General features: G+C 46.1%; 1 protein-coding gene across 4 annotated transcripts in view; it reads left to right on the top strand.

Moving 5' to 3' along the window:
* Nucleotides 1–26,845, top strand: part of POFUT3 (protein O-fucosyltransferase 3) — a 469,410-nt gene that overhangs the window by 9,436 nt on the left and 433,129 nt on the right. For all 4 annotated transcript variants that reach the window (XR_015721965.1, XM_045779242.2, XM_087856418.1 and 1 more), the window contains one exon: nucleotides 2,852–3,146. Coding sequence is in view for 3 of the 4 variants with exons in the window: in XM_045779242.2 (XP_045635198.2) it covers nucleotides 2,852–3,146 (295 nt within the window). In the remaining variant the exon portion in view is untranslated. The remainder of the gene's footprint in view (nucleotides 1–2,851; nucleotides 3,147–26,845) is intronic.

Genomic DNA, 26,845 nt, shown 5'->3' with positions numbered 1-26,845 from the left:
CCCTCCTCGTCTGTCTCGTGGGTGTCCAGGACCTGCTTGTGCAGGAGGGACTGGAGTTCTCTACTGTCTGTGGGAAGTTACGAGAGCTTTGATCTTACTAGACAATTACTTTGGCACTTTTTTCAGTTAAGAGGAGTGACTGTGTCGAAGCTAAGAGCTTTTCTTTTTTCTTTTTCTTTTGAGATTGTTTTTTATTTATATATTTGAGGGAGAGCAAGAGAGAGAGATATTTTTTAAATTTATATATTTGAGGGAGAGAGAGAGGGAGAGAGAATGAGCAAGGGGGAGGGGCAGAGGGAGAGGGAGATGCAGGCTCCTCACTGAGCAGGGCGCCCGATACGGGACTCAATCCCAGCACCCTGGGATCATGACCTGAGCGGAAAGCAGACGCTTAACTGACTGAGCCACCCGAGCGCCCCGAGGCTAAATATTTTTTAAAAGCTGTTTGGCGGAAAAATCTCTCCCTAAACCAATCCCTAGTATTTGGAAAGAGCTTATACCCTACATAGTAAGCATTGATCTGAAAGGTGGAGCAAAATTTGCCTCTGCAGTTTTATCCATGGCTTTCTAAAAGCCTCTTTTTAAAGTTGTTGGTTGTACATTTGCAGGGGAAGGGTGGGGTGAAAAGATCCAGAGTTTGTGGGTACAAGTCAACTCCATTCCTTCAAGCCCCTGGGAAGTAGCCACATTCTCATCATAAACATGCTGACAAAGCTGTTGACGGGGCTAGACTTCAGTTTTTAGTGATTGTTTCACTGTCGTGATGCTGACTTCGGTGTCGTAGGGGAGCCATGATTTTTTTTAAAGCTAATGTAATTTCCTACTATTTTCGGAGTACTACTTGGCCGTCACCAGGGGTTTGGGATAATTTTTTGGCCTTGGATCCCTCAGAGAATCCAGTGAACATTATGGACCCACGCCGGGGAGTCGCAGACTCTGTCAGGGGGCAGTGGCCTTTTCCGACACTGGGGTAGCAGGCACAGAGAGGAGGCATCGCTGTGGCTGCTGGGAGTGGGACCCGGGGCCACGCAGATGTCTGGGGGAGGAGTTAGTATGTAAGGGTGTGCCTTCCTTCCACGGCTTGCTTCGGTGCCGTCTGGCTGCTAACGTTTCAGTGATGTATGCAACAGACCAGCTCCTGTTTGATACTGCTTTCTCTCACCTGTTGCTGTAATGCCACGTCAGTATCAAAGCTTCACGTCTGATGACAAGACGGCACTTGGGGGGCTGCCCTGTGTCCACTCTGCCCACCCTGCCCTCTAGACTCCTGTTACCGATGGCCTCGCTGTCCATTGACCCAGACCATCCTTTTTTTTTTTTTTTTTTTAAGATTTTATTTATTCATTCGACAGAGATAGAGACAGCCAGCGAGAGAGGGAACACAAGCAGGGGGAGTGGGAGAGGAAGAAGCAGTCTCCCAGCAGAGGAGCCTGATGTGGGGCTCGATCTCATAACGCCGGGATCACGCCCTGAGCCGAAGGCAGATGCTTAACCGCTGTGCCACCCAGGCGCCCCAACCCAGACCATCCTGAGAGAAGGAAGGAAACGTGGTTTTACATGGAAGGGAGCCCAGGACTCATGGTAGACTTCACTTGATGCCACAACAGAAATTACTAGAAATATAAGACCTGTGTTATGACTCCTTTAACTGTAATAAAAAGAAACCTGTTAGTAATTTAAAACGAATTCTCCCTAGAATGTAGTCTCGAGTAAGAGCCAGATGATGGCCCTGACTCTCACGGGTTTCATTAAGAAAGAAAACTATTTCCAGATACCTTATATGCCTATGAAATGGAGAAATGTAGCCGGCATGTGTTTAGGAGAATTTAGCATGCTTGTTGGTAGATATTTTGCCAGCACCTTGATCTCTGGAACTTGTGGAGATGTAAATTTACATGGCAGAAGGGCCGTTGCAGGTGGGATTAAGGTGAGACACTTCGAGATGAGGAGATTATCCAGAATTACCAGTGTGGGCCCAGTGTCATCACGTGAGTCCTTAAAAGCTAAGAGTCTTCCCTGGCTGTGGTCAGACAGAGACGTGAACAGAATAAGCATCAGAGAGAGGCAACATTGCCGGTTTGACAATGGAGAAGGGGCGGCGAGCCAAGACTGGTGGGTGACTCTAAAAGAAGGGAAAGCAAGAAAATGGATTCTTCAGAGCTTCCGGAGAACGTAGTCCTGCTGACACCTTGTTGTAGCCTAGTGAGACCCAGGTCAGACTTCTCACCTCCAGAACTATGCCACAATAAATGTGTTGGTTTCTTTCTTCTTCTTCTTCTTTTTTTAAAAATTCATTTATCCATTTTAGGGGCGCCTGGGTGGCGCAGTCGTTAAGCGTCTGCCTTCGGCTCAGGGCGTGATCCCAGAGTCCTGGGATTGAGCCCCACATCAGGCTTCTCCGCTGGGAGCCTGCTTCTTCCTCTCCCGCTCCCCCTGCTTGTGTTCCCTCTCACACTGGCTGTGTCTGTCAAATAAATAAATAAAATCTTTGAAAAAAAAAAAAGAAAAAAAATTTATTTATCCATTTTAGAGAGACAGCGGGGGAGGGGCAGAGGGGAGAGAGAATCTCAAACAGACTCCTCACTGAGCGTGGAGCCTGATGCGGGGCTCGTTCCCAAGACCCCAAGATCATGACCTGGAGATCACGACCCGAGTGGAAATGAATTGGATGTTCAACCGAGTGAGCCACCCGGGCGCCCCAATAAATGTGTTGTTGTCAGCTGCTGTGTTTGTGGTAATCTGTGATAGCCGAGATAGAAAACTAAAACGAGGCTTCGTCATCAAGAGGAATGGGAGACGTGAAAGAGGTAGTGAGAGGGTGTGACTCTGTAATACTGCTCTTCTCTTTCAGGTAGTGGTTGAACTGGGAAAATTTGAAAGGAAGAAGTTTAAAACTTCCAGTTTGCAAGATGGACAGGCAAAAATGCAAGAAGAGCCTGCACATCTCTATCCGCTCCCTGGGAAAGAAACACTGACCTTGAATAGGAAGACCCACCTGGAACCCGAAAGCTACCCCATCATGCTCTGGTGGTCCCCGCTGACCGGGGAGACCGGAAGGCTTGGCCAGTGTGGGGCAGATGTGTGTTTCTTCACCATCAACCGGACCTTCCTACATCATCCCATGACCAAAGCATTCCTCTTCTATGGTAAGTGGGGCGTTTGCCTTTCTCCCATTGCTTGCTGATATCCTACTCCAGAGCTGACTTACTGCTCACCTCCCAAGGAAGAGAACACACTGTGACATGCCTGGTTTCCTTTGCACTTGCTCTGTGTAAGGCCTGAGCATTTAGCAGATACAATAAATAAACAAACTTCACCAACATAAAGGTGGTTGGCTGGCCGCTCGGTAATTATGGAAGAGAAGGGATGTTTCCTCTCCCCTTTTCACAGCTGGATACTGTGCTTACTGAATTTGGTACTTGGGGAATTGGGTACTGCTTCTATTGCTGACATCAATTCAGAATGTCACCTGCGATAATAGCCAGGAGATTTTGATGACCTGAACAAATGTTTAATTGGACATTAGCTAAGCACAGTGTTCTTTATCTCATTAGTCAGATTAATCAGCAATAAAAATAAAAATATTGTTCAGCATCGGCTGAACCGTATCAAGAGGAAGTTGATTTTCATCACTTCCTGAGGCTGATTGTGTGTCCTGCTGGGATTGAGGGCAGCCAGACCCAGCGAGGAGAATTAGCAAGCTGCCAGCAGTGGCAGGAAATACAGAGCTCCTGGGTGGTGAGTGGAAGGGGCAAGAGGGTACAGATGAACAGAGTTGACCAAATATAGGCAAGGTTTATCAGTTAGGAAGTCAATGAAAGCAAGTCTGCTTCAGAGTGTTGTGAATGTGTGTGTATCTGTATTTGTGTGTGTGTGTGTGTGAGAGAGAGAGAGAGGGAGAGAGACTTCCACACTCCTCCTTTAGAGATTGGGCTGGGGTCTCTGCCTAAAAGCACTAAGAGAGTCTGGTCTCCTCTTGTCGTAGGCGAGACGTGGCCATCACATCGCTGCTGTAGCTATTGGTTCGAATAGTGAGACATTTCTTTGACAGTATCTGATGCTACTCCAGGGCAAACAGGCTACGGGGGAGGTCATCTAAGTGTATTCCACGGCTCACTGAGATGACAAAATGATGTCAACACTGAATACTAATCTATCTACAGTGATACAACTTTTGGGGAAGGCTATGGGGATGAGAAATTGAGTGGAGTGGGCAGGGGTGAGGGAGAATTAAATATTTGTCTTCTATAGTAAGAATCAATATATACTGTATAAAACTAAAAAGTCAAGAAGTAAAATATAAGCATGTTATTTGGAAATACCGGAGATCTATGTGCATGTGTAACATGTTAAAAAGTTCTGTTTAGGGGCACCTGGGTGGCTCAGTCAGTTAAGCAGCTGCCTTTGGCTCAGGTCATGATCCCGGGGTCCTGGGATTGAGCCCCATGTTGAGCTCCCTGCTCATTGGGGAGCCTGCTTTTCTCTCTCCACACCCCCCACTCCTCTTTCTTGCTCTCTCTCTCTCTCAAATAAATAAATAAAAATGTTAAAAAAAAGTTTTGTTTAGGGGTGCCTGGGTGGCTCAGTTGGTTGGGCGTCTGCCTTTGGCTCCGTTATGATCCCGGAGTCCGGGGATCAAGCCCCATGTCAGGCTCCCTGCTCAGCAGAGAGTCTGCTTCTCCCTCTCCTTCTGCCCCTTTGCTCGTGGTTGCTCGCTCTCTCTCACTCTGTCTCTCAAGTAAATAAATTAAATCTTAAAAACAAAAAAGTTTTGGGGCGCCTGGGTGGCACAGCGGTTGGGCGTCTGCCTTCGGCTCAGGGCGTGATCCCGGCGTTACAGGATCGAGCCCCACATCAGGCTCCTCCGCTATGAGCCTGCTTCTTCCTCTCCCACTCCCCCTGCTTGTGTTCCCTCTCTCGCTGGCTGTCTCTATCTCTGTCAAATAAATAAATAAAATCTTTAAAAAAAAAAAAAAAAGTTTTGTTTAAGAGGCTGCCACCATGATATGACCACTTTGGATACTGGTCTGGCAATATTCAGTCAACATAAATTCATACCAGATCATTCCAGTGCTAGGTATGAAGCTTCACGAAATCTCACACATGCACACGGATGGTTTATAAGTAGCATTGTTTTTCCTAAGTAAGGTTTTTAAAATCGTCTAAATGTCCAATAAGAGAAAAGTGGTCAAATCGATAGACCTCGGAAACCATGTGAGAGAGAAAGCAATTTGGAGCGATAAGACAGAAAGTTAACACATCCTATCTCCCCGAGATTCCTGACCTGCTCCAGTCTTGAGTGCTTGCCCTTTTTGCTGGGTACACAGATGCTGTGCTGGCTCCCTGTTGTTTTGGGGGTTCCCTGTGCCTTACTCTTGTATTGGATTCCCTGCTTCGTCTTCTTCTTCTTTTTTTTTTTTTTAAGATTTATTTATTAGAGAGAGAGAATGTGGGGGGTGGGGGAGAGGGGACAGAGAGAGAGAGAATATGGGGAGAAAGGTTGAGGAAGGAGAGAGAGAGGATCCCAAGCAGACTCCCCACTGAGCAGGGAGCCCGATGCAGGGCTCAATCTCATGACCCCGAGACTGTGACCTGAGCTGAAATCAAGAGTTGGACGCTTAACCGACCGAGCCACCCAGGCACCCCTCCTGTTTCTTTTATGCCTTATTTTTCTCTTTCTTGGTTTATATTTTTGTTTCGGTGTGTTCTGAAGCTAAGTTTTCAGAGCCTTTATATGTGTGAAAATGTGTTCATTTTACCCTTACCTTCATTCATGGTTTGGCTCAGCACAGAATTCTAGGTTGGAGATGCTTTTCTTTCTGAATTTGAAAGACATTTTCCCACTGTCTTCCAGCTTCTGGTCTTATTGCTGGGGAATCCAAAGCTATTTTGATTCCCTCTCCTTTGTGTTCTGTTCCCCTCTCCCTTCTCTGGAAAAATATAGAATAGTCTCTTTTTCACCGGTTTGGGAATTTAGTAATGATGCTTTGGTGTGGGCCTATTTCCTTTACTTGAGGTGGGTACGAAAATATCGGATTGCCAGGAAGCCTACACAGCAGTATTTAGCTTAGTGACTTTTCCAGACTCACAGGTCTACGGGATCATGCACTTCCTTTATTAGCACACTGAGACTGGATTCTTCTCTCAGGGATGGACTTACCTCCAACCAAATTCCCAGGAGATGGATGCATCAGCTGGAATGCTATCTCAGGTTTTGTTACTCTCCAGCTCCTGAAACCATCAGTGCCCCTCCCTGAGGGCTAAATATATGCCATTTTTATTACCCTGGTATTTGAGGCTCTGTCATCTGAATCCAACCTGTCTTCTAAACTTAACCGCTGTGATTCTATCAACTAAACCCTAGGTTCAAAATTCAGGCTGCAGTAGTCGCCATTTTAGGCAGCAGCCACAAATGTCCTAATCTATTGCCACTGTTTATTCAGCGTCTGAGTCCTAGATTGTCCTTTCTATATTTGTCCCGTCATAGACTCTACTGAACACCCAGCATTTGTGTGGCAACATGGATGAATAATATAGTGTCTAACGTCACAGATTATTAATCTTGAGACAAAGACATTACCCGACCGTAATGCAGTTCTAAATGGCATATATTGCATAAGAGCAATGTCCATAAATCTTGTGGAATTTCAAAGAAGGGAGAGAGAACATATGATTGGAGGAGTCCGGAAAGGCTTTGTAAGACCGCCTTCATAAAACAGGAGAAATTTGAAATGTTGAGAGATAATGGAATTGGATTGTGTTGAGATTGGAGGATGTTTCGGGATGAGGGACGGCGTGAATGTGAGCAAAGAAGTAGAAAATTATGGGTAATATCTGAGGTACGGCAAGGCTATAGCATAGTTCTGGGTAAGAGAGAGATGGAGATCGAATGATATATTGGGACCAGAACGTGGAGAACCTTGAATGTTGGCTTAAGATTTTGCATCACATTGGAGAATGGTATCAGGGAGCCCCTGAGAGTTGAATGGCCTTTTAAAAGCCGGCTCAGATATAACACCTGTGAACCATTCCACATTCCCTCCCATCAGACGCAGCCTCTACTGTGTGCCAGGCACAATGCCAATCCTGAGGAATAAAGAAGATAAATAAGAGACCTAAGGCATTTGGTTTTGAATTGTATGATCCTCTCTTCCTTCATGGAGTGGAATGTTCTAGATGACAGGACAACGTCAGTTCATCTTTCTTCCTCCTCTACCCCTTATATCTAGCGACTTATCCATGGTAGGAAATCTTCGTAGAGACCTCAAAATGATGCGAGAGTCTAACCTTCTCTTCCTCAAGGTGATAAGACTGAGGCTCTGGAAGGTGAGGACGTGCCAGGATTACACTGGGGTTAGCAGCAGAGTGGGACTGAGAGCCAGCGTGCCCTCACACTGATGCACCCATCGCTCCTTTTGCCTGTACCGTATTTGAATGTACACTCATGAGTATAATTAAATCTGGATATTTGGATTTTGGAATTGCTTAAGATGTATGGTTTTTAACCGGCTGAATTAGAGATTCAGTTCAGTCAGAAGGTCTGTTGAGCAAAATGGAACGAAGACACCACACGTTTCTGTCTGAGGGCTCCACAGATCCGAATGAGGTAGGTCCCTCACAGCCGCACGTGGGACTGTGCTGCAGCGAGACTGAAAAAGAGAAGGCAGGGAAAATGGTGCAGGTGTCAAACGCTGACCTAATTCAGTGAAATGGAAACTCGGAGGATTATGTAACCTCGAAGCTGTCGTAAACCAGAATATTTTTGAGTTTGCTTGTTTCCTTTGTAGCCTACTTTCTTTCTCTTCTTCCTGGATATGAGTCGTTTACCTAATACGAACACAGTGAGTCCTGTGTCTGGTTTGAGCCGTTTGAGGAATGCAAGGTTTCAGCTCCATTAACAAATCTCCGAAACCAAAATAAAGCAGTCACAAGTGAATAAAGTGTTTTTTTTAAACCCAAAGTTCAACAGTTATGGGAGTCTTCGAAACTGTCACTGTAGTGATTTCAAACACAACTCTGGGTTTTTAGACAGTTCTTTTGAAAGATGTCTCTCCAGAAGTAGGGGTTGAGGTCAATCCTTGGCAAGAATGGGCTTAGTCAGAGCAGGGAACTGCTTCTGTTTTAGGTGAGCTTCTAAATAGAAGTTTTAGTAAACGGAGGCACGTGGAGATTACGAAAACAAGGAAGCTCCTGAAATATTTTACTTCCTTAGGAATGTGGGGATGGGCACCCCTTGATGAAGTCTGGAGGTTAGGAAGAGGAAGGACATCAGGTTGGCCATCCTCCAAGGACGGCTACAGCCCAGCTCTCCGGGACTGAGTGCTGACTGCTTGCTGGGAACTCCAGTACCTTCCCGTTGGGGCAGGCTCCTTGTTCCCCCTACACTTTCCTTGGATGTGATCTCATCGCCTTCTCAAAACAGCCTCGTAGGTGGGAATTCTGTCTCTTTTTGATGAAGAGGAAAGTAAAGCACGGCGTGAAAAGGCTTGTCTTCGGTTACCTGTGTGGGTGGTAGAAACCAGAACTTTCTCCTCATGGGCAAGCGTGAGATAATAGAGGCCAAGTTATATTTCCAACCTTGGAGAAGACTTAAAGTAAAGGAATCATCAGAAATGGGTCGGATTATTCTGGAAGACTTCTTCAAGAACCGGAGTTACAAGGAAGGTCTTTAGCAGAGGAGAGTGTAGCTCGCCCCAGACAGGGAAGTATCATGAGCAAAGCAACAGAAGTCAACATTCTGGCTCATTCTGTGCCTGACATGTTCACGCAAACATAGTAGACACTTTCTTTGTTTCAAGGGACACTTTGCGATTTCTGGGTGTCTTAGTGTGATCACGTATAATTAAAAAGAGAGGGATGGGGGGGGGGAGCCGCTCTGCGGCTAGGGCGTTTGAGTCAGTCCTTTGGTGCAATCCTCATCCCTCAGTGTCTAGTTATTTTCGTCAGTTCACCAAGTGTTCTTCAGGCTATAACGAATAGTGATCCAAAGAGGAGACTCATGCTTATACCAAAAAGCCGATTTATTCGTGTGTTATCTTCATGGTCACAGGAGTACTGCTGTTCATTATTCGGGGTATCTCCACCCAATGATCAAGTTAGCCAGAAAAATGGAATGAGAATCATAAGGTTGCTTGGTGAGCTTAGAATTTTTTTTTTTAAAGATTTTATTTATTTATTTGACAGAGAGACAGCCAGTGAGAGAGGGAACACAGGCAGGGGGAGTGGGAGAGGAAGAAGCAGGCTCCCAGCATAGGAGCCTGATGTGGGGCTCGATCCCAGGACCCCGGGATCACGCCCTGAGCTGAAGGCAAATGCTTAACGACTGAGCCACCCAGGCGCCCCTGGCGAGCTTAGAATTACAGGAAACATTTTAATGGTCTTGAGGGACAAGGGAGAGCCCTTGTTGGCTTCCTAAGTCCCTAACAGAGTGTACTAACGGTCATTGCCGTTATCAGTGCCCACTCTGCCAGGCACCAAAGAGATACTCTCCGTGTATTCTCTTATTTAAAACCACCATAACACTGTGTAGTTGCCTGGCTATTATTATCACGATGGGAAACAGGCTCAGAGAATGTAAGTGAGCTGCCCAAGGTCACACAGATGCAAAGTGTCTGATCATGTGCCCAAACCGGATTATCTGATTCTACAACTGATATTCTATTCATATTTTACCGCACTGTCTACACCAGGGGCTGTGAGCCTGTACACCAGATCCAGCATCTTTCTCCTTTGGAAAGGCTCGCTCATCAGAGAACTCTGATACCAGCCATCTCTCCGTCTTCCAGGTTTCATGCAAAGGTTTACTCTTTTGTTTACTCATTCCCCTTCAGACATTTCGTTCGTTCGTTCATTCATTCATTCATTCATTCAAAGCCTGACGATGACGAAGCATGACTTATGGAAGGAGATCAACTCACGTGTTTCTCTCTGCCCTTTAAAACCCTATTCAGGGGGTTAATTTTGACCGTCCCCTAAATGGAAACTCTGGCAGATCTCCAGCCTTTGTGCTCACTCATAGGCAATGGACGATTTTATGGTCACTGTACCTGCACTTTAACTGCACGTCGCGAGTTCAGTTTCAAACTTAGAAAGTGGCATGTTCAGTCCCAAGTAGAGTCCCATCTGGACTCGGAACGCTCCTAGGGTAACATTTGTTGTGTTCACCAGCTTGGACCTCTTTTCATGCCGCAAGCCCGCTGCCCTGGGAAAGGCACTTGTGCTCTTCCTGCTGTCTACCCTCTGCTTCCTCCCTCTCCCTCCGTCACCAGCTGCCTTTTGGAGCCTGCTGGAGGTGCAGTGAGGAGAGGGAGGGGAATTAAGGAGCTAGGGCATTTCTTACTTGGCTGTGCGGCTTCATATCTTCTGAACCAGGCAGATGGTTCGAGCCGGTGTCCTTGAGTGGGTCGGGCAGAGGATGAAGGGTGCTTTTTCTATTCTGGGGCATTTTCATGGCGTTTGGAGTTTGGCCGTTGGACTTTCACAGTTTCCCTTCTCAGGAAGCTGCGTAGTCAGACGGCTTCCCAGCTCCTGGCATCCTGCAGAACGCATCCAGCCTCTCTCTGCTGAGGTCTCTTTGTTCCTTGTAGGGCTCTCGTAGGAGGCCCTGAAGCTGCCTGCTGGCTCCCCACATGTGTCAAGGGAAGTATCACCCACCTCTTACCTTGACTGGCTTTGAGATCATGGGCAGGTCACGTCCCCTCACGGTCTGGATTTTCCTAGCCAGAGGGATTAGGGGAGCCCAACCCTGGCCCACGGTCCTCGGGCGCCTCCTCAGGCGTAAGGTGGGCACTTGCCCTCTGTCTCTAAGTTGCAAGAACATATTACATATTTCAGAAGTTTTCTAGGCAGCCCCCTGGAAACAGGGGGTTCGGAGCAGGGCACGAGTGCCCGCCATAGAAATGCTTCAGTAGCGTCCCCACACGCTCTTCTCTCTCATCCCTTTCTGCATCCTTGACCTTGTTGTGGAATCCAAGAATCATAAAATGGGTTCTCCTTCATTCCATGCATAAATTCGGTGAGTGGGGGCAAGTATGGGTTCTGTCTCACAATTACTCCACATCTTGGTATGTGTCCTGTCGGTTCTATTCCGACCTGAAGTCATACAGGGTTTCTGCAGAGCGGCCCCGTTTGCCAGGCCCCTTGCCACGCCCCGGAAAAGCACAGAAAACACACAAGTTTGGTTTCCCATGATTATATCACAGCTGATGTGCTAACAGCCTTGATTTCCTTAGATGGCCTTCCTGAGTGACACCTCCCTGAGCCGTGCTCGGGGGTAGAGATTTCTGCTGATCTCGTCCATTACGTGTTAGTTCTTAGTAATTTTTGTCTCCAGAGGTTGATCTTCTCTTGGGCCCCATGCATTGAATTAGTAGGTAATTGTTCTTAATAGCATGCCAGATTAAGACTTATTTGGGAGGTGGGAAAGAAATGGCCTTAATTGGACTGTGTGGCCTGTAATGAAGTTGAACATGAAGAGAAGCTCGTCATAACTAGGTGATAGATTGTATATGATATATGATATGTGTATATGTATGTATATGTGTTTATATCTACCTGTCTACATATGTCTTTGCTGTTATCAAAACTCTTATTTATTTATTTTTTAAAGATTTTATTTGAGAGAGTGTGTGCGTGCATGTGCAAGCAGGGGGCGAGTCAGAAAGAGAGGGAGAGAGAAAATCTCAAGCAGACACCCTGCTGAACGCAGAGCCTGTCGTGGGGCTCGATCTCACAACCCTGAGATCAAGACCCGAGCCAAAAACCAAGAGTCAGTCGCTTAACCGACTGAGTCACCCAGGCGCCTCAAACCTCTTATTTTAAACAGACATTTTATTTTTACTTACATAATTATTTGTGTGGTACTTTACAGAGGGTAAAGACCCCCAGAGATGTCTCCTCTAGAATTCCAGGTCCTTCCTGTGGCCTCTGAGACTGCAGGCTCTGCCCTGCTGGGTTCCAGGCTCACCATGCTCTTGTCTCTCTACCCTGAGCTGCTCGCAGCCCCTCCTCACGCATGGGGGAAGCCTTGCCGGCCTCTGAGCCTGTTACTTGTTCTTGATCTCAGGGTTGTGAGATCGAGCCCCACGACAGGCTCCCTGGGATGCGGTCCCCTGGCTGGTTCCTTCCCACCAGTCTGGGGTCTGTGAGTGATGCTTCCTCAGACGGGCCTCCTTCCTCACCTTCTTTCTGAAGCAGGCTCCCTTCCCACGCCACTCTCTGGTGCCATAAACCCTGGCCCGGCTTTATTTTCTCTTCATGGCACCCATCACTCCCGAAGTTTACTTACTCATCCGGGGCCAGTTATCAGCTGTCTCCCCATGTTGGAATCTAAGTACAGGAAGACCAGGAGCTTTGTTTTGTTTGCTGCTGTCATCCCACAGCCTAGAACAGTGCCTGGCCCCTGGTAGGCTTCAGGGAGCATTGTTGAATGAATAAGTGAAACTGGCCTGGTCTCCTCATGTCGAGATGGGGGAGGAAATGAGAATGTTGGTATTTTTAATTTTAAGATTTATCCATTTATTTTGGAGAGAGAGCGCATGTGCGCATAGGAAGGTGGGGAGGGGCAGGGGGAGAGAATCCTCGGCAGACTCCCCAGGAGGGCAGAGCCCAGTGGTGGGGCTCAGTCTCCGGTTGCCTGAGATCAGCACTTGAGCCGAATCCAGGAGTCCTGCTCAACCAACTGAGCCACCCAGGAGCCCCAGAGAACGTTGGTATTTTTATCTTCACTGCGTCTTGAGATTTTATATAACTTACCCACGCTGTGCCTGGTATTCTTTATGAATGTGTTCATTAGACCCTATGATTAACACGCTGTTTTATTTAAATTATGTTTTATCAATTTTTTTTTTCCGAATTAAACTTTCTGCTGCAAGGCTTATTTCAAAGAAACAGCAGAATCTGTCCTCATTTCCTAGTCCCTTGAAGCAATCACTTTCAGCTGTTTTAGCTATTTCTTAATACCATGTTACTTCCTAACTTTGTAATCGGGAAGAAGAACATTCACTCTGGCTGCCTGCAGGTCTGGACACACTGCGCGGATGTCCCACGCCTGGTCCCGCACGGCAGCTAGTCCGCGTGGTCACGTGGGGCACGGTTGTGTTGTAACTTCTATCATGTCACTCGGGTATGATTGATTCTGACTTTAACTAGGTAAGACCCGGCAGCCAGGGTCAACAGCAAGGGAGTAGCCGTCATGAGAACAGAGGCACTCAGTGTTACTAATGCCCAGTGTTCAGGTGTCAAGGTCATTGGCTGGAAAGTGAAAGAGGCAAGTCTCCGCTCCCACTTGGGCTTTTTCAAGGGGAGTTGGGACAGTTTTGTTTTGAGCGTTCATGTAATAGAAGGTACGGGTCATTCTTCCCACGCCTGTCAGCTTTGTTTGCGTCTCTAGAACGTTTCTTCAAGTCGTGCTGGCATGGTGGAGAACCAAACCCAAATTCTCTTAAAACTTGAGAGTTTATGACCTTACTTCTTCTGTAGATGAGCGGTTTCTGAACCCAGCTCACCCTGAGGTCCTGGGTGAGCAAACAAGCAAAACCCTCACTCCCTGGGCTCTACTTCCAACATACTCAGAGTCTCTTGTGCTGAGACTTGTAGTCTGCCAGGGAAGTTGTCAGATTGGGCTAAGAGGCATTTTACAGGGCTTTTGGAAGGTGTGGGAAGAGTTGGCCAGACATTCACAAACAAAAGAAAACAAATTTCAAGAGAGAAAACGTAACGATAACACACTGGTTTGGCTCAGCAGTAAATAATATTTATACCTGTAATCACGAAAGCCCTGGATATCTACTTAATCAAAAATGGATGAGGAGTCAGAGGGAGGTGCGTGAGGGGACGGGTTAGGTACGTGACCAGGTTGAAGGAGTGCACTTGTCGTGATGAGCACCGGGTGACGTATGGAAGTATTGAATCACTTTACTGCACACCTGAAACTAACATAACGCTGTATGCTAACTAGCCGGAATTTGAATAAAAACTTAAAAAAAAAATGAATGAGGAGGGAAGACAAATATGTGGGGGTGATCTACGCAAGTTCAATCTACGTCTTCCATCGCGGGAAGACAGTAGGTATTATCTAAAAGTGAAAAATCAAGAAATAGCATGTTAAGCATGTTATTTGGATGTTTTTGAAGTGTGAGTAGAGAAGAGACACCTGAAAGAATTGGGAGCGGTGACTTCCCGCATGTGGAAAGGGGGTAAAAGGGTAGGGCAGGACACCGCTACCTGGTGTTAATGGCCTGATAAAAGGCCTATCTCACTTTTAAAGCTATATGCAGGTATTAATTTGGTATAAATAGAAAGTTAACTAACAAAGATATTTTGTCTCAGGAGATAGTTAAGTGCAAGGACAGTAAGAACAGTTATTAATAAATTATGCAATTCCTAGACTTTTTTGCTTTATCGGGATACCTTTGGGAAGAGTGTTGATCATGTAAAAACATCAGTATTTCTTCTAGCTAAGGTATTCATTTCCTTCCATGAAAACATTACATATGAATATTACTTGATTTTCAGTCTCTCCACATAAACAGATAAATCAACTGAATTTTCTAGATGTTGTTTCGTGTAAGGACAAAGGCTTTAGTGAGCCTCATAATGTTTAGTTCTGAGGGTTGTTCAGGCAGGAGGGGAATCCTCTTGGCTTGGTTTCTGACCTAGCCTCCTTCTTCTTTTTTTAACCGTCTCTGTTCTTTTGGTAGCACGTGGTTATATAAAGATTAAAGGAAGAACAAAAGGGCTGAAAACCTGAAAGCATTCCTCAGGCTAATGTTATAGATCTGGAAGGAAGCAGAGAAGTAAGCAGGGTCAGAGCCCAGCACTTTCCCTCTGGTTGGCAGGAGGAGGCGTGGACACATTGCATGACTGTGGCTTCAGCAACTTGGGCCGATGGTTGGGTTGGCCCCGATCCAGTTCTGGGCAGAATCTCCGACACCGGGAAACCCTCCGGGACGAGCTGGCAGCTCCCGTCTGCAGAGCAGACAACCACGGTGCTCACAGGCACCCCAAGTAAGACCATGCAGCTTTCATCGATGTGTTCTCTTTGCCCTTAAAAATTGAAAAACACGGGGTGCCTGGGTGGCTCAGTCGTTAAGTGTCTGCCTTTGGCTTGGGTCATGATCCCAGAGTCCTGGGATCGAGCCCAGCATCGGGCTCCCTGCTCCGCTAGGAGCCTGCTTCTCCCTCTCCCACTCCCCCTGCTTGTGTTCCCTCTCTCACTGGCTGTCTCTCTCTGTCAAATAAATAAATAAAATCTTAAAAACAAAATTAAAAAACAAGACAACACTTCAACTGAAGAGAGTACGCAGACCCTTTGTTTTCACTGATTTTATGTTCACGTTTTGGTCCACCCCATCTAGATCGTTCTAGGGCGCAGAGTGAGCTTCCTGGCCTTTGAGAGAGGCGGTGCTCGGGAGCGTCCCGGACCTGCTGGACAAGGGCCGCCAGCGTCCCTCTCTCGCTGGCTTCGTGTTATGTTCATGGCGCAGATGCGGGAGAGGTCTTGAAATATTAAAAACTCTGTATTCGTGAAAAAGTAACCTCTCCGAAGGAAGCAGACTGCTCGTGCTGATAATGAAAGTGGAGGCAGAAGCAGTGTTTTAAGAAACAGTGGTTATTGGGCAGATGAGAGCGATCTAAGTAGATCAAAGGGTAGAGCATTGGACTCCTTTACAGTTTGGATCTGCGTGAAATAGTCCGCCTGGTTCCATGTTCTGAGGACGTTGTCTGCTACCGTATTTGTGGTTTGGGAGGATTTGAGAATGTCTCGAGTTGTATGCCCTGCTGCTGTCAGGTTCTGCTCCTCATTTATTTATACAACTGGCATCTAAGAAACATTTATTTTTTAAATTTTTTTTTTAAGATTTTATTTTTATTTATTTGAGAGAGAGCGGGAGCAAGAGAGAGAGAGAACACGAGCAGGGGGAGGGGCAGAGGGAGAAGCAGACTCCCTGCTGAGCAAGGAGCCTAATGCAGGGCTGATCCTAAGACCCTGGGATCCTGTCCTGAGCTGAAGGCAGTCACTTAACCACCTGAGCCACCCAGGCGCCCCATCTCAGAAACATTTATTATATGCATATTCCTGGGCTGGGTGCTGGGGGTATAGCAGGAAACACAGCAGGCTCTGCCCTGTGGAGCTTATGAAGTATGTAAATAGGGTGTTACCAGCTAAGGATGAGCATTTTGGCTTTAGACAGAGTAACTGGGGAGACCTCTGTGAGGACATAACATTTGAGTCTGAGACTTGAAAGATGGGAGGAGACAAACCTGTGTACAAAGTGGAGGGAATTAATTTCAGATCGAGGGAGCAGCTGATGCATAGGAGAGCGGGAAGGAGTTGATGGGAGGGAGGGTCAGAAAGAAGGTTATTGTGGCAGGAGCACCAGGGGTGCGAAGGGAGAGCATAGAAGATGAGATTTGAAGGGCAGACAGACGCCTGTGATAAAGGGCTCCAGTAGACAGGGTGAGAGGTCTGGATACAGTCTAAGTGCAATGGGAAAATATCAGAAGGCTTTAAGCATAGTTGCTATGATCTGATTTGGGTTTCGTTCTGTTCTGATTAATATTTTATTTTATTTTATTTTTTTAAAGATTTTATTTATTTGACAGAGACAGCCAGCGAGAGAGGGAACACAAGCAGGGGGAGTGGGAGAGGAAGAAGCAGGCTCATAGTGGAAGAGCCTGATGTGGGGCTCGATCCCACAACGCCGGGGATCACGCCCTGAGCCGAAGGCAGACGCCTAACGGCTGCGCCACCCAGGCGCCCCCTGATTAATATTTTAAAAAGATCTCTGATGGCTTCTCCATGGAGAATAGATTGTACCATGAAGGTGGAAGCAAGGCACAGTTTCCATTAAAGAAGTGAAACTCTGGATTAGGGTGGGAGGTAGTGGAGAAAGAAATGGATAGATTTGAGATGTGATTTGAAGATGGAATGGATGTCTCGATGTCTTAGCGGTGTCTATTTTTATATACGCGGGTGTCCAAAGAGGGAATTTAACTGTGCTTATTCATTTAACTCCGTGGCCTTTCAGACACTTAGTTCAACCTCACGTTATCAACTTCCCACGACCGTGATGCATAAACAGCGTAAATGTAGCTATTCATTTCCTTCCTGATGGGTAAAAACTATATGTCATAAATTATTGATCACTAAATATTTTGCTTCTCCGGGCACATAAATATTTAATTCTCAAGGTTATTGACATGTGCATATTTTACTTTCCTGAGTAGAGACATCTAAATTTGCTATCCCAGATCAGTGGTAACTACATATTTTTAGTTGCACACAAAGAGCCGTGTGCAACCCATAGTCGTATAACTCACTGCCTAAAACATTGACATTTGTTTACTGATGAAGCCGTTGGCATTTAGTCAGAAAATCTGCAGAAAAACACCCATTTTATAGGAGTCATTCTGCGCTCTACCCCCTCCCCGCCCCCACTCCCCCTAATGAGTTTTTTGAATCACCTGGATACGTTAAAAGAAAAATACAGCATTTTGTTTCTTATTCTAGACCAAATCAACATCTCTGGAAATGAGGTCCAGGAATCTGTGTTCTTTACCAAACTTCCTAAGAAGTAACGATGTAGCTTGTCTTCGGGGTGGGGGTGGGGGTCTTGGGAACAGCTTGGGGATGGTCTCTTAGGTAGCTCCCACCGCTAATGTTTTTGACTTAATATAAAATCTCTAAGTTCTATCATGAGAATTTATAGCTGTATCTTTGGTTTTATATCCTGTTGTTGCTTATGTATGCCTATGATTTATTTCATGCTTTGGTCTTTGGTAACAGAATATCCAATTATAACATTACGCCTTGGGGAAAATAAAATCCTCTTGAAGACATCTGCCTTGTGACAGTTTCCAAGAATGTCTCATGTCGAAATTGGAAAACTGTTCGTAATTGGACATGTGAATTTTGATGATTCTTTCACAGGCATTATGCAATTAGGGTATTCTTTCGGCCACATGGGCACAATTTGGTCTTTCAGGAGCACTTTGTTGTTGGACTAATATAGCATCTGGTGATGTCTGAAAGTGTCAGAACCAGCGGCCTCTGCTTAGAATGAGATTCTTATGACTGAGCTGATGCTGAACAAAAGCTTGGATCCAGGAGGGGTGAGACAGATCCTTTCTCCACGGTCTCCACTCAGCAGCACGCAGACCCTGAATGCACATTCCCGGGGCAGGGGGAATTGCACACGCGGTCATGAAACTGTGCAACTCTGGAGACCGAGGGGGGCTTCGGGGCTACTTGCCCCAGCTGTCTGCCGCTTGCGCATGTTAAAACAGCCCCATTGGATTCCCCTCTGGTCAGCGACTGTAAAGCTCCTGGTTTTCCAGACCTGGACATCTGACTGGCTAGAGTGGTGCATCTTCTCTTTATTCTCAAGGCAGCTCAACTCTAGTTTTTACTTCCATACACGACATCAAGCAGGGTGTAAGCTTGCGAGCTCAGTCACCCGCAGTTTGAAGAGAAGGCAAATGCTCACGCTCTCATTTCCCAAGTGACCCTATCTTCAACCTCTAGATTCAGTTTTCGAAATATTCTCTGGTTTGGGTCACTGTGTATGGAGAGGCACTGAAAGCATGGAGGTGAAACGAGCATTTTTGCTACTCGTGGCAACCACTTACTTCTGCTTTTGCTCCTCCTCTCACTGTGACCCCCTCGGCCAGTGCTCCGTCTTCATATTGACTTTGGGCTGCGGGACACCGTGCCGCTCGCACGGGCGGGTGATGTTGGCAGTCACTTTACAAAATGGCGGCTGGTAACAGCAGCGGTGATGCAGGACATGGTGAGTTTTGGCACATGGGAGAGATTTGCTCAGCTTAAATATGAACTGGGTTATTTCTTTTCATTTTAGTTAAGGTCAGCTAAACTTTTTTTTCCTCCTTGTTGCCTATATTCATCACTCCTCTCCCTTATTTACTAGCCAACAGTTTTGTTGTCCCCTCGTCCTCCTCAGTTGCTTGGTGCATTTCTGTCATGAGTCAGAGGAATTATATACCCACTTTGTAACACCCATCGTGCTTTATATCACGTTATTTCTTGGAAGAAAGAAGCTGAAAGTTGTTTCATATTAGCCAGACTATTCTGAAATACTCGGACTGACAGAAAGAACTTCTCTCGTCACGCACAAATAGCCGTCTACTTGTATATCTTTCCATTCTTTGTAGAAGTAATGGTGGCCTGTTTTTGGCAGGGAGAGCCACGCCATAACCAAACTATATATCCCCAAATTGCTTGAGAAACTGTATGGTATAATGGAAAGAAATGGGTTTGGACAACCAGTTGGAGCAGGGCTGACTTGTTAGACGTGTGACATTAGCACTGTTTCTGAACCTTATTAACTTTCTTTTCTCATTTATAATATGAGGAGAATTCCAGTTTCTGTAGTGTGTTTGAGAAGTTTTGAGATAATTCATGTAAAAGGCAAAACATCACCAGAGGCATGGTCGATGCTTAATTAGAAATGACAGAGAGTTATTAATACTGAGAGCACAATGATTATGTCCATAATATTCCTTTATTATCCTTTTAATGTCCATGGGATCTGTGGTGTTGTCCTCTTTCTCATTTCTGACAAATTGTGTATTCTGTCTCTGTTTATCTTAGCCTAGCTACCGGCTTATTGATTTTACTGATTTTTTCAAAGAAGCAGTTTTGGTTCCATTGATTTTTCTCTATTGATTTCTTGTTTTCAAGTTCATCGATTTCTGCTCTCATTTTTATCATTTCTTTGCTTCTGCTTATTATGGATTTAATTTGCTCTTCTTTTTGTAGTTTCCTAAAGTGGAGACTTATGTTATTGATTTTAGATCTTTCTTCTTTTCGAATATATGCATTCTATGCTCTAAATTTACCTCTAAGGAGCACCTGACTGGCTCAGATGGTTAAGCGTCCGATTCTTGGTTTTGGCTCAGGTCATGATCTCAGGGCCCTGGGATAGAGCCTTGTGCTGGGCTCCACACTCAGTGGGGAGTCTGCTTGTCCCTCTCCCTTTGCCCCTCCCCCTGCTTATGCTCTCTCTCTCTCTCTCTCTCTCTCTCAAATAAATAAATAAATAAAATCTTTTAAAAATTTACTTCTAAGCACCGCTTTCTCTGTATCCCACAAGTTTTGATAAGTTGCATTTTCATTTTCGTGTAGTTCAAATATTTTTACATTTCTCTTGAGGTTTTTCTTTGACTGATGTGTTACTAGGAGTGTGATGTTTAAGCTGCACATATTTGGAGATTTTCCAGTCACCTTTCTGTTCTTGATTTCTAGTTTGATTCCATGTGGTCTGAGAGTAAGTCTATGATTTCTATTTTTTTAAAATTGTGAAGGTGTGTTTCATGGCCAGAGTATAGTCTATCTTGATGAATGTTGCACGTGAACTTGAGGAGTGTATTCTGCTGGTGTTGGGTATGGTAGGGCATAGATGTCAATTATATTCCGTTGGTGGATGGTGTTTAGTTCAAGTATGTCTGCTGATTCTCCACCTGCCAGATCGGTCCATTTCCAATAGAAGGGGGTTGATGTCTCCAACTGCCATAATGAATTCAGCGTTGCCTCCTTGCGGTTCTATTGATTTTTGTCTCGTGTAGTTTGACAGTCTCTTATTAAGTGTATACATGTTTAGGGTTAAGTGTATTCATGCTTATATTTAGATGAGCTAATGTAAAGTTCAGGAGCCACAATAATAAGATTATAACAGATTTAAAAGTAGACTGGGGCACCTAGGTGCTCAGGCAGTTACACATACGACTCTTGATCTCAGCTCAAGTCTTGATCTCAGGGTCGTGAGTTCAAGCCTCAGGTTGGGCTCCACGCTGGGCGTAGGGCCTACTTAAAAAAATAAAAATAAATAAAAATAAAAGACTAACAGAGATGGTTTTGGGGTAGAGACGTTTTCTTTCCTTTTGAGCAGGTTACTGTCTTCCTTGCTGGTCCAAGTTCCCCATCCACTTTGGGGGAGGGTCGGACTGTTCCAGAAGAAAAGTTTGACACTCGTATGTAACATTGATGTTCAACTTTTCTTATTTCCTGTTCTTTCCTTTCCTTTCTAAAGTCAGACTGCTCTCTCGAGGGGATTTTCTACCTTTCTTTAGTTCCCACTGTAACATAATGGGAACTAAGACTAGAATACTCAGCTCAGAGACTTCTCTTCTGGAGAAGCTACCCCTTCCCGTCGTGACTGCTTGGTCGCAAGCCTCTCTTCTCCAGGCAGAAGGAAGGGGAGATGGCCTCGTGCTTTCTAGCCGTCGGTGTGATGGGGCACGAACAAAGAGGGAGAAGTAAAAGAAGGTAGATGCCAATATTTTGTATTTGTCCTTGCCAACCCCAAACCCTGCCTTCGGGTCACATTTTGGAGTGGAGACATTAGAAATATGTTGGTAAGCTGAGGAATACACAAAGACAGGCAGGTCTTGAGCTAAAAGCTGGGGTCCAGCATAGTTCAGTGGTCAGCCTGGTGTGGCCAGTCAGGGGCTTCCGGTCTGTTCTCCGAAGCTTGTGTGTTCTTGTGTTGCGTGTCTACTGAGCGTGAAAGGTGCCAAATGTCCCCTGGCAGAGGCCAGAGGCGAGCGCCTGGCCACGTTGTGGCGGCTTGTATGTGCACAGACTTACGTCCGGGCGGTTGTACGCTTCGCCGCAGACAGCCCTGCGGTGCCAACGTCCTCTCAAGGAGCACCCCGGGCCCTGGCAGGACCCCTCGGGACCAGAGCACGCGTTACAGGTGCCGGCCTCAGCGACAGAAGCAGCAGGATGTCACCTCTGAGGTTCGAGAAATCGGAGGACATCTCACAGTCGTGGGGCATCTTCTCTGCTGTCATACAGGGTCGCGAAAAAGAGGTAGAGAGGGAGGTAGAAGCCGGGCAACCGGACAGACATTCTTACCTCGAGAAAATGAATTGCACGACTGTTGGGAGGTTTTGCCTTAGATTGGGTTGAATCTGTCGTTTTCCCTTCGTGCGCGGGGGATGGGGACTTATGAGAAACACTGGGTTAGTTACACAGAAGATACATTTCATTTCCTCTCTGACACCTCTCAATTGCACTTTACGGGAGCAAATTTTGCAGCCCAGTCACTGAACAATTAATGACCTTTTCCTGCCGCTTCTTCGCATCTTGGTGGGGCTTTCTTTTCTAAGGTCTCTCAAGCTGCTCCGACAAGATCCCCGTAAGCCTCATAGTGGCGAAACTTTTCTAAGACTATTTAGCACCAAAATGCAATAGACACAGCCCCCCGTTTTCACTGTGTCACGTTTTCCTACTCCTTCAGTCCCGGCCACAGAAGTAGCAGTACTTCATGTGTGCTTGGGGTTCACCTTACAGCTGCAGTCCCTTTAAGTGATCTTCAGGGATCCATTGTAGTATTTATAATTGGGAAATACTTACAGGCCTCTTTTTTTTTTTTTTTAAACTTTTAAATCGAGGTGTGACATTCATATATTTCACCAATCTTTTTTTTTTTTTTTAAGATTTTATGTATTTATTTGACAGAGATAGAGACAGCCAGCGAGAGAGGGAACACAAGCAGGGGGAGTGGGAGAGGAAGAAGCAGGCTCACAGAGGAGGAGCCTGATGTGGGGCTCGATCCCATAACGCCGGGATCACGCCCTGAGCCAAAGGCAGACGCTTAACGACTGAGCCACCCAGGCGCCCCTTCTTAAGCCATAGTTTTAAGGTTATTGATTTGCTTTATGAATCGGTAAATTTCTATGTCGTTTTCTAAATGACTTCCTTCCGTCTTGGACAACAGGGTGAGTTAGGGCCGTCTCTGCCACTCCCTGACCTAGTAATCTGCTTATAGGAAGCTAGAATGTTGAAGGATTAATTCAGAACTCACAGAGTTGCACTTAATTTCATAAAATCCAATAAAGTGAATTTTATGGGCTCTCTGAAATGTTTCATCCGGTGAGAGGGAGGCCATCTGAACTCGGGCTCCAAATCCCATGCTGCCCATGATCCCACCTTCCCTTTCTCTCTTGCCAACCGCAACCAACCTAAGCTCCCCTGAGTGGAGGATCCACGTCCTCAGTTTCCCCTGGAGAGACAAAGGTCATCTTAGCAAATCTGTGTAGACCGTGAACAGCCCCCTTACTCACCTTCTCAGCACCTTCTATCATTTCCCTTTTATGACCTAAATCCTCCGAGAACCATGTCATGGCCATCTCCACCTTCTCCCTCTGCCCCTCCCTAACTTCTCAGCTCCCAGCTCCAGGCTCCTGCACTCCCCTGAAACCGCCCTTGCTAAATTATCAGTGACATCCCTGCTGTCAAATCCTTCACGTTGCTAGATAAGATGAAGGCATTTAAAAAAATTTTTTTTTAAAGATTTTATTTATTTGTCAGAGAGAGAGAGAGAGCGAGCATGAGCAGCAGAAGTGGCAGGCAGAGGGAGAAGCAGGCTCCCCGCTGAGCAGGGAGTCCGATGCGGGACTCGAACCCAGGACCCTGAGATCATGACCTGAGCTGAAGGCAGGTGCTTAACTGACTGAGCCACCCAGGCGCCCCAGATGAAGACATGTCTGGTCCTTGTCCTGTTTGACTTCTCGGCAACCTTGGACGTCATTAACGAGGTCTTCCTTCCCCATGTGCGCTCTCCTCCTGGCTTCTCCAGTTCGGCACTTTTGGGTTTCTCCTCTGTCTGCGCTTGGGGGACATCCTTCTCTGGCTGGCCATTAAATGTTGGAATTCACCAATGGGATCTGATGCCTTCCCTCTCTCTCACTCTGGATTCTGCGCCTGGGCTGGTGGTTTACAATCGGATCAGTCTAAATGCCTGCTTCTTATAACAACATGTGATCTAAGACAAAACATACTGTCCTGTCTCTAATACACAGGAAAATCATTTCCGTTTGGTGGCATTTCAGTACATGCGTGCGCCTGGTCGTATGGAAGGCTTAGTGAAGTCGCTACATGCTTGTGCCTCTGGGTTGTATCAGTGACTGTGAATATGGTTATTCTGTGTGTGGAGTCTGCAGTGTAGACTAACAGAGGAGTGTTGCCCTGTCATTCAGGTACTGGGAGCACTGATGTGATTTTCTGAAATGGGTAAATACTGAAGATAAGTCCACTTTTCCTTAACTTACGTGGTTTTTACATGCCTGGAAAATTCAATGTAAATTGAAACTAGGCAAGAAATACAAGCCTTGGTGTTTATACAGAAGACGAAGAGAATTAAAAACAGGTTTTTCACTTTCATGACAGTTGGGACATGGGACATTTCTTCTCTCTGAACTGCGTTGTGCTTTTCAAGGTGTCTTGAATCACTGCGGGTCACCTGTCCTCATCTCCCCTGCCCTGGGAAATTCCAGAAATGCCCCTGGGGTCCTCCTTAATAGTCGAGAACGACTGCGGCCCCTATGCACCTGAGCTTACTCCGGCCTCTCTTCTGACCTTGATGCCTAAATAACCTGCCGTCTGCTTGGTATCCATTTTATGGGTCCCAGCATCACCTCAAACTCAGATAACGGCTGCAGTGTCTACCTGTCTATGCAGGTCGGGACACTACGTCTCCCTGACCCTCTATGGGTATCCAACTCAGACAGTTCTTTTGATTATATTTCCTAAATACTGAAAATATTTTCTAAATGCTGTTGTTTTTAATCTCTCCACTCTCCCAGGCTCTACTTTAACATTTCACTCTAAGCTGCCATAACCACTTAGGAGGCCCTCCACCGTGGCCTCTGGCTCATCCAGCTGCTTCCACTCAGCCCCTCTCTGCTTCCTCTGGCTACACGGATTTCCCGTCGTCCCTTGTGTTTCCGTGCTCCCTCCTGCTGAACACATGCTGCCTCCTTCTGGAATGTTCCTCCTCCTTCTTCGTTCTGTGTATCCAGCCATCCCTCAGCCCCAGCCACGTCGCTACCTCCAGAAAGCTGTCCTCAACCACTCTGACAAGGTCAAGTCCCTTACTACAGGACTCACTGCATTTCATAGCCCATGTTTGAGTTGTGGCATTACGTTTACTCCTATGAGTAGTTGATTAATGCCTGCTTTTTTCACCTAACTGTAAGTTTCTTGAGAGCGGGGTGTTTTCTGATTTTGCTCACTACTGTATCTCCAATACCTACCACACTGGCCCGCATGCAGTAGGCCCTCCGTAAATGCTGAGCGTTCCTGAAGCTTGGAAGATTTTATTTTTTTTGTGGCCAGAGCGTGACCTGCTCCATTTTGTGACGACAGGGGGCAGCAGAGAGCCACCAGAGGAGAGGTTAGAAAATCAGTTGTCCGGCTGTTTAACCAGGAGTGGGGAAAGGGAGGGAAACAGGTCCAAGTGGAAACTGAGAAGCAAAAGAACAGATTTCACAGAAGAAAAATGGAGCCAGAGGGAGGAACTTGGAGTTAGCTGGAGGGGGCTGGAAAGGGATGTCTGATGTGACATGGTCTGCAGTAGTTGGTGTGGCCTATCTAACTTCTCCCCAGGCCTGGCTAGGGTTGGAAAGACTCCTTCCTGAATACACCAGAAAGTCATAATGATGCAGATGGGGAGGAAAGGAAAGGAGATGCCAGTTTCTTCTTGCAGTCACAGCTTTGTTTTGGAAGCTTCTGTCTCCACAGGTGGTGACAGTTCTATTCCTTGAGTGGGGTGTGGGACGGCAGGAGGGGCTGTGGGGCGCTGGGAAGAAGGGAAGGAAGCAAACATTTCCCTAGTACCCTCTCTCTGTGTTACAAGCACAAAATAGTCCTATAAGGTCAATATTTTCCTCATTGGAAAGGTAAGGGTGCTATGGGTCATAACACGCTCCGTGTCATATTCATGTGGCTAAACTGAGTTTTTAGCCCTAACTCCCTTGGCTCAGAAACTCATGATCTTTCTCAGACACTCTGGTGCCTTATTAAAGATTTTGGTAATGGCTGTTTTTTTTCACTTGCTGTTTCTAAAGACAAGTATACCCTTTCTGATTATGCGCCATATTGGCTGGATTCAAAACTTACCCTAGAAACTGTTATCCCTGTTTATGGACTTGTTGGCTCTTGGGAAATGAAATGTACTATAAATATAAAATATGTTGCATCATGAGTTGGCAGTTTATAATCTCTAATTGCTAATAAAGACTCAGAATTTGAAATGTGCAAGTTTTTTACGGCATGTCTGTAAGGAGCAAAAATCTCGAGAATTGTCATCCTGATTTTATATTGAAGGATACAAACTAATTGTGAGGTTTTCTTAGTCACGGTGTTAATGAAGGGAATGCTCACGGAGGAAATAGGATCTCTGCTCACACCTCGTGAGCCCCAATTAAAATGAGCCTAGAGCTCAACAATTTTTCACCTGAAATGTAACTACCAGAGAAGGAAAATTCGGGTGGAAGTTTCGAAGAGAGCTCTTCTCCATGGAACACAGGCCACGCTCTTGTAGATATCAAAGACTTGACATCAGCGTGCCTTGAGCTTCCCCCTCCAAGCCTGTCTCTTTGGAATTAGCAAAGCAAGTGTGCCGCAGGGCCAAGGAGTAACTGTGCAGGGGGAGCACGGTCCACGTCCGGGGAGCCACAGGCTCTCTCCCTGTTACCTAGTAGCAGAGGAAAAGCGTCGTGGAACTGATGTGCGTCAACATTTTGGCAGGGAGAAATGTGTGGTTTTATCAGATAGTAAATAATGGTCAGGAAGAAAATACATTCTTCTCATTGCAAAGAAAGGAGTGTGGTGAAAAGTGGATGGTTTTTTTGGGAGGGGGGGTTTGTTTTTTTTTTTGCTTTCAGGAGGGGATGAAAGGCATCGAGGTGGACCTTTCGTCTTAGATACTATCATCTGTGTTGCCTTGTCCATATTTGTGAAATAATGTGGTTCAAGCAGTTGTTAGTGACAACGATCACTTTCCCGTGTGCCTTCTTCACCCTTTCAGATGGCCCGCAA

This window comes from Ursus americanus, chromosome 27 (assembly GCF_024610735.1).
Source record: "Ursus americanus isolate L20-20 chromosome 27, mUrsAme1.1.p, whole genome shotgun sequence".
In the NCBI taxonomy this organism is placed as follows: domain Eukaryota; kingdom Metazoa; phylum Chordata; class Mammalia; order Carnivora; family Ursidae; genus Ursus; species Ursus americanus.
This window is presented reverse-complemented; position numbering and strand designations above follow the sequence as displayed.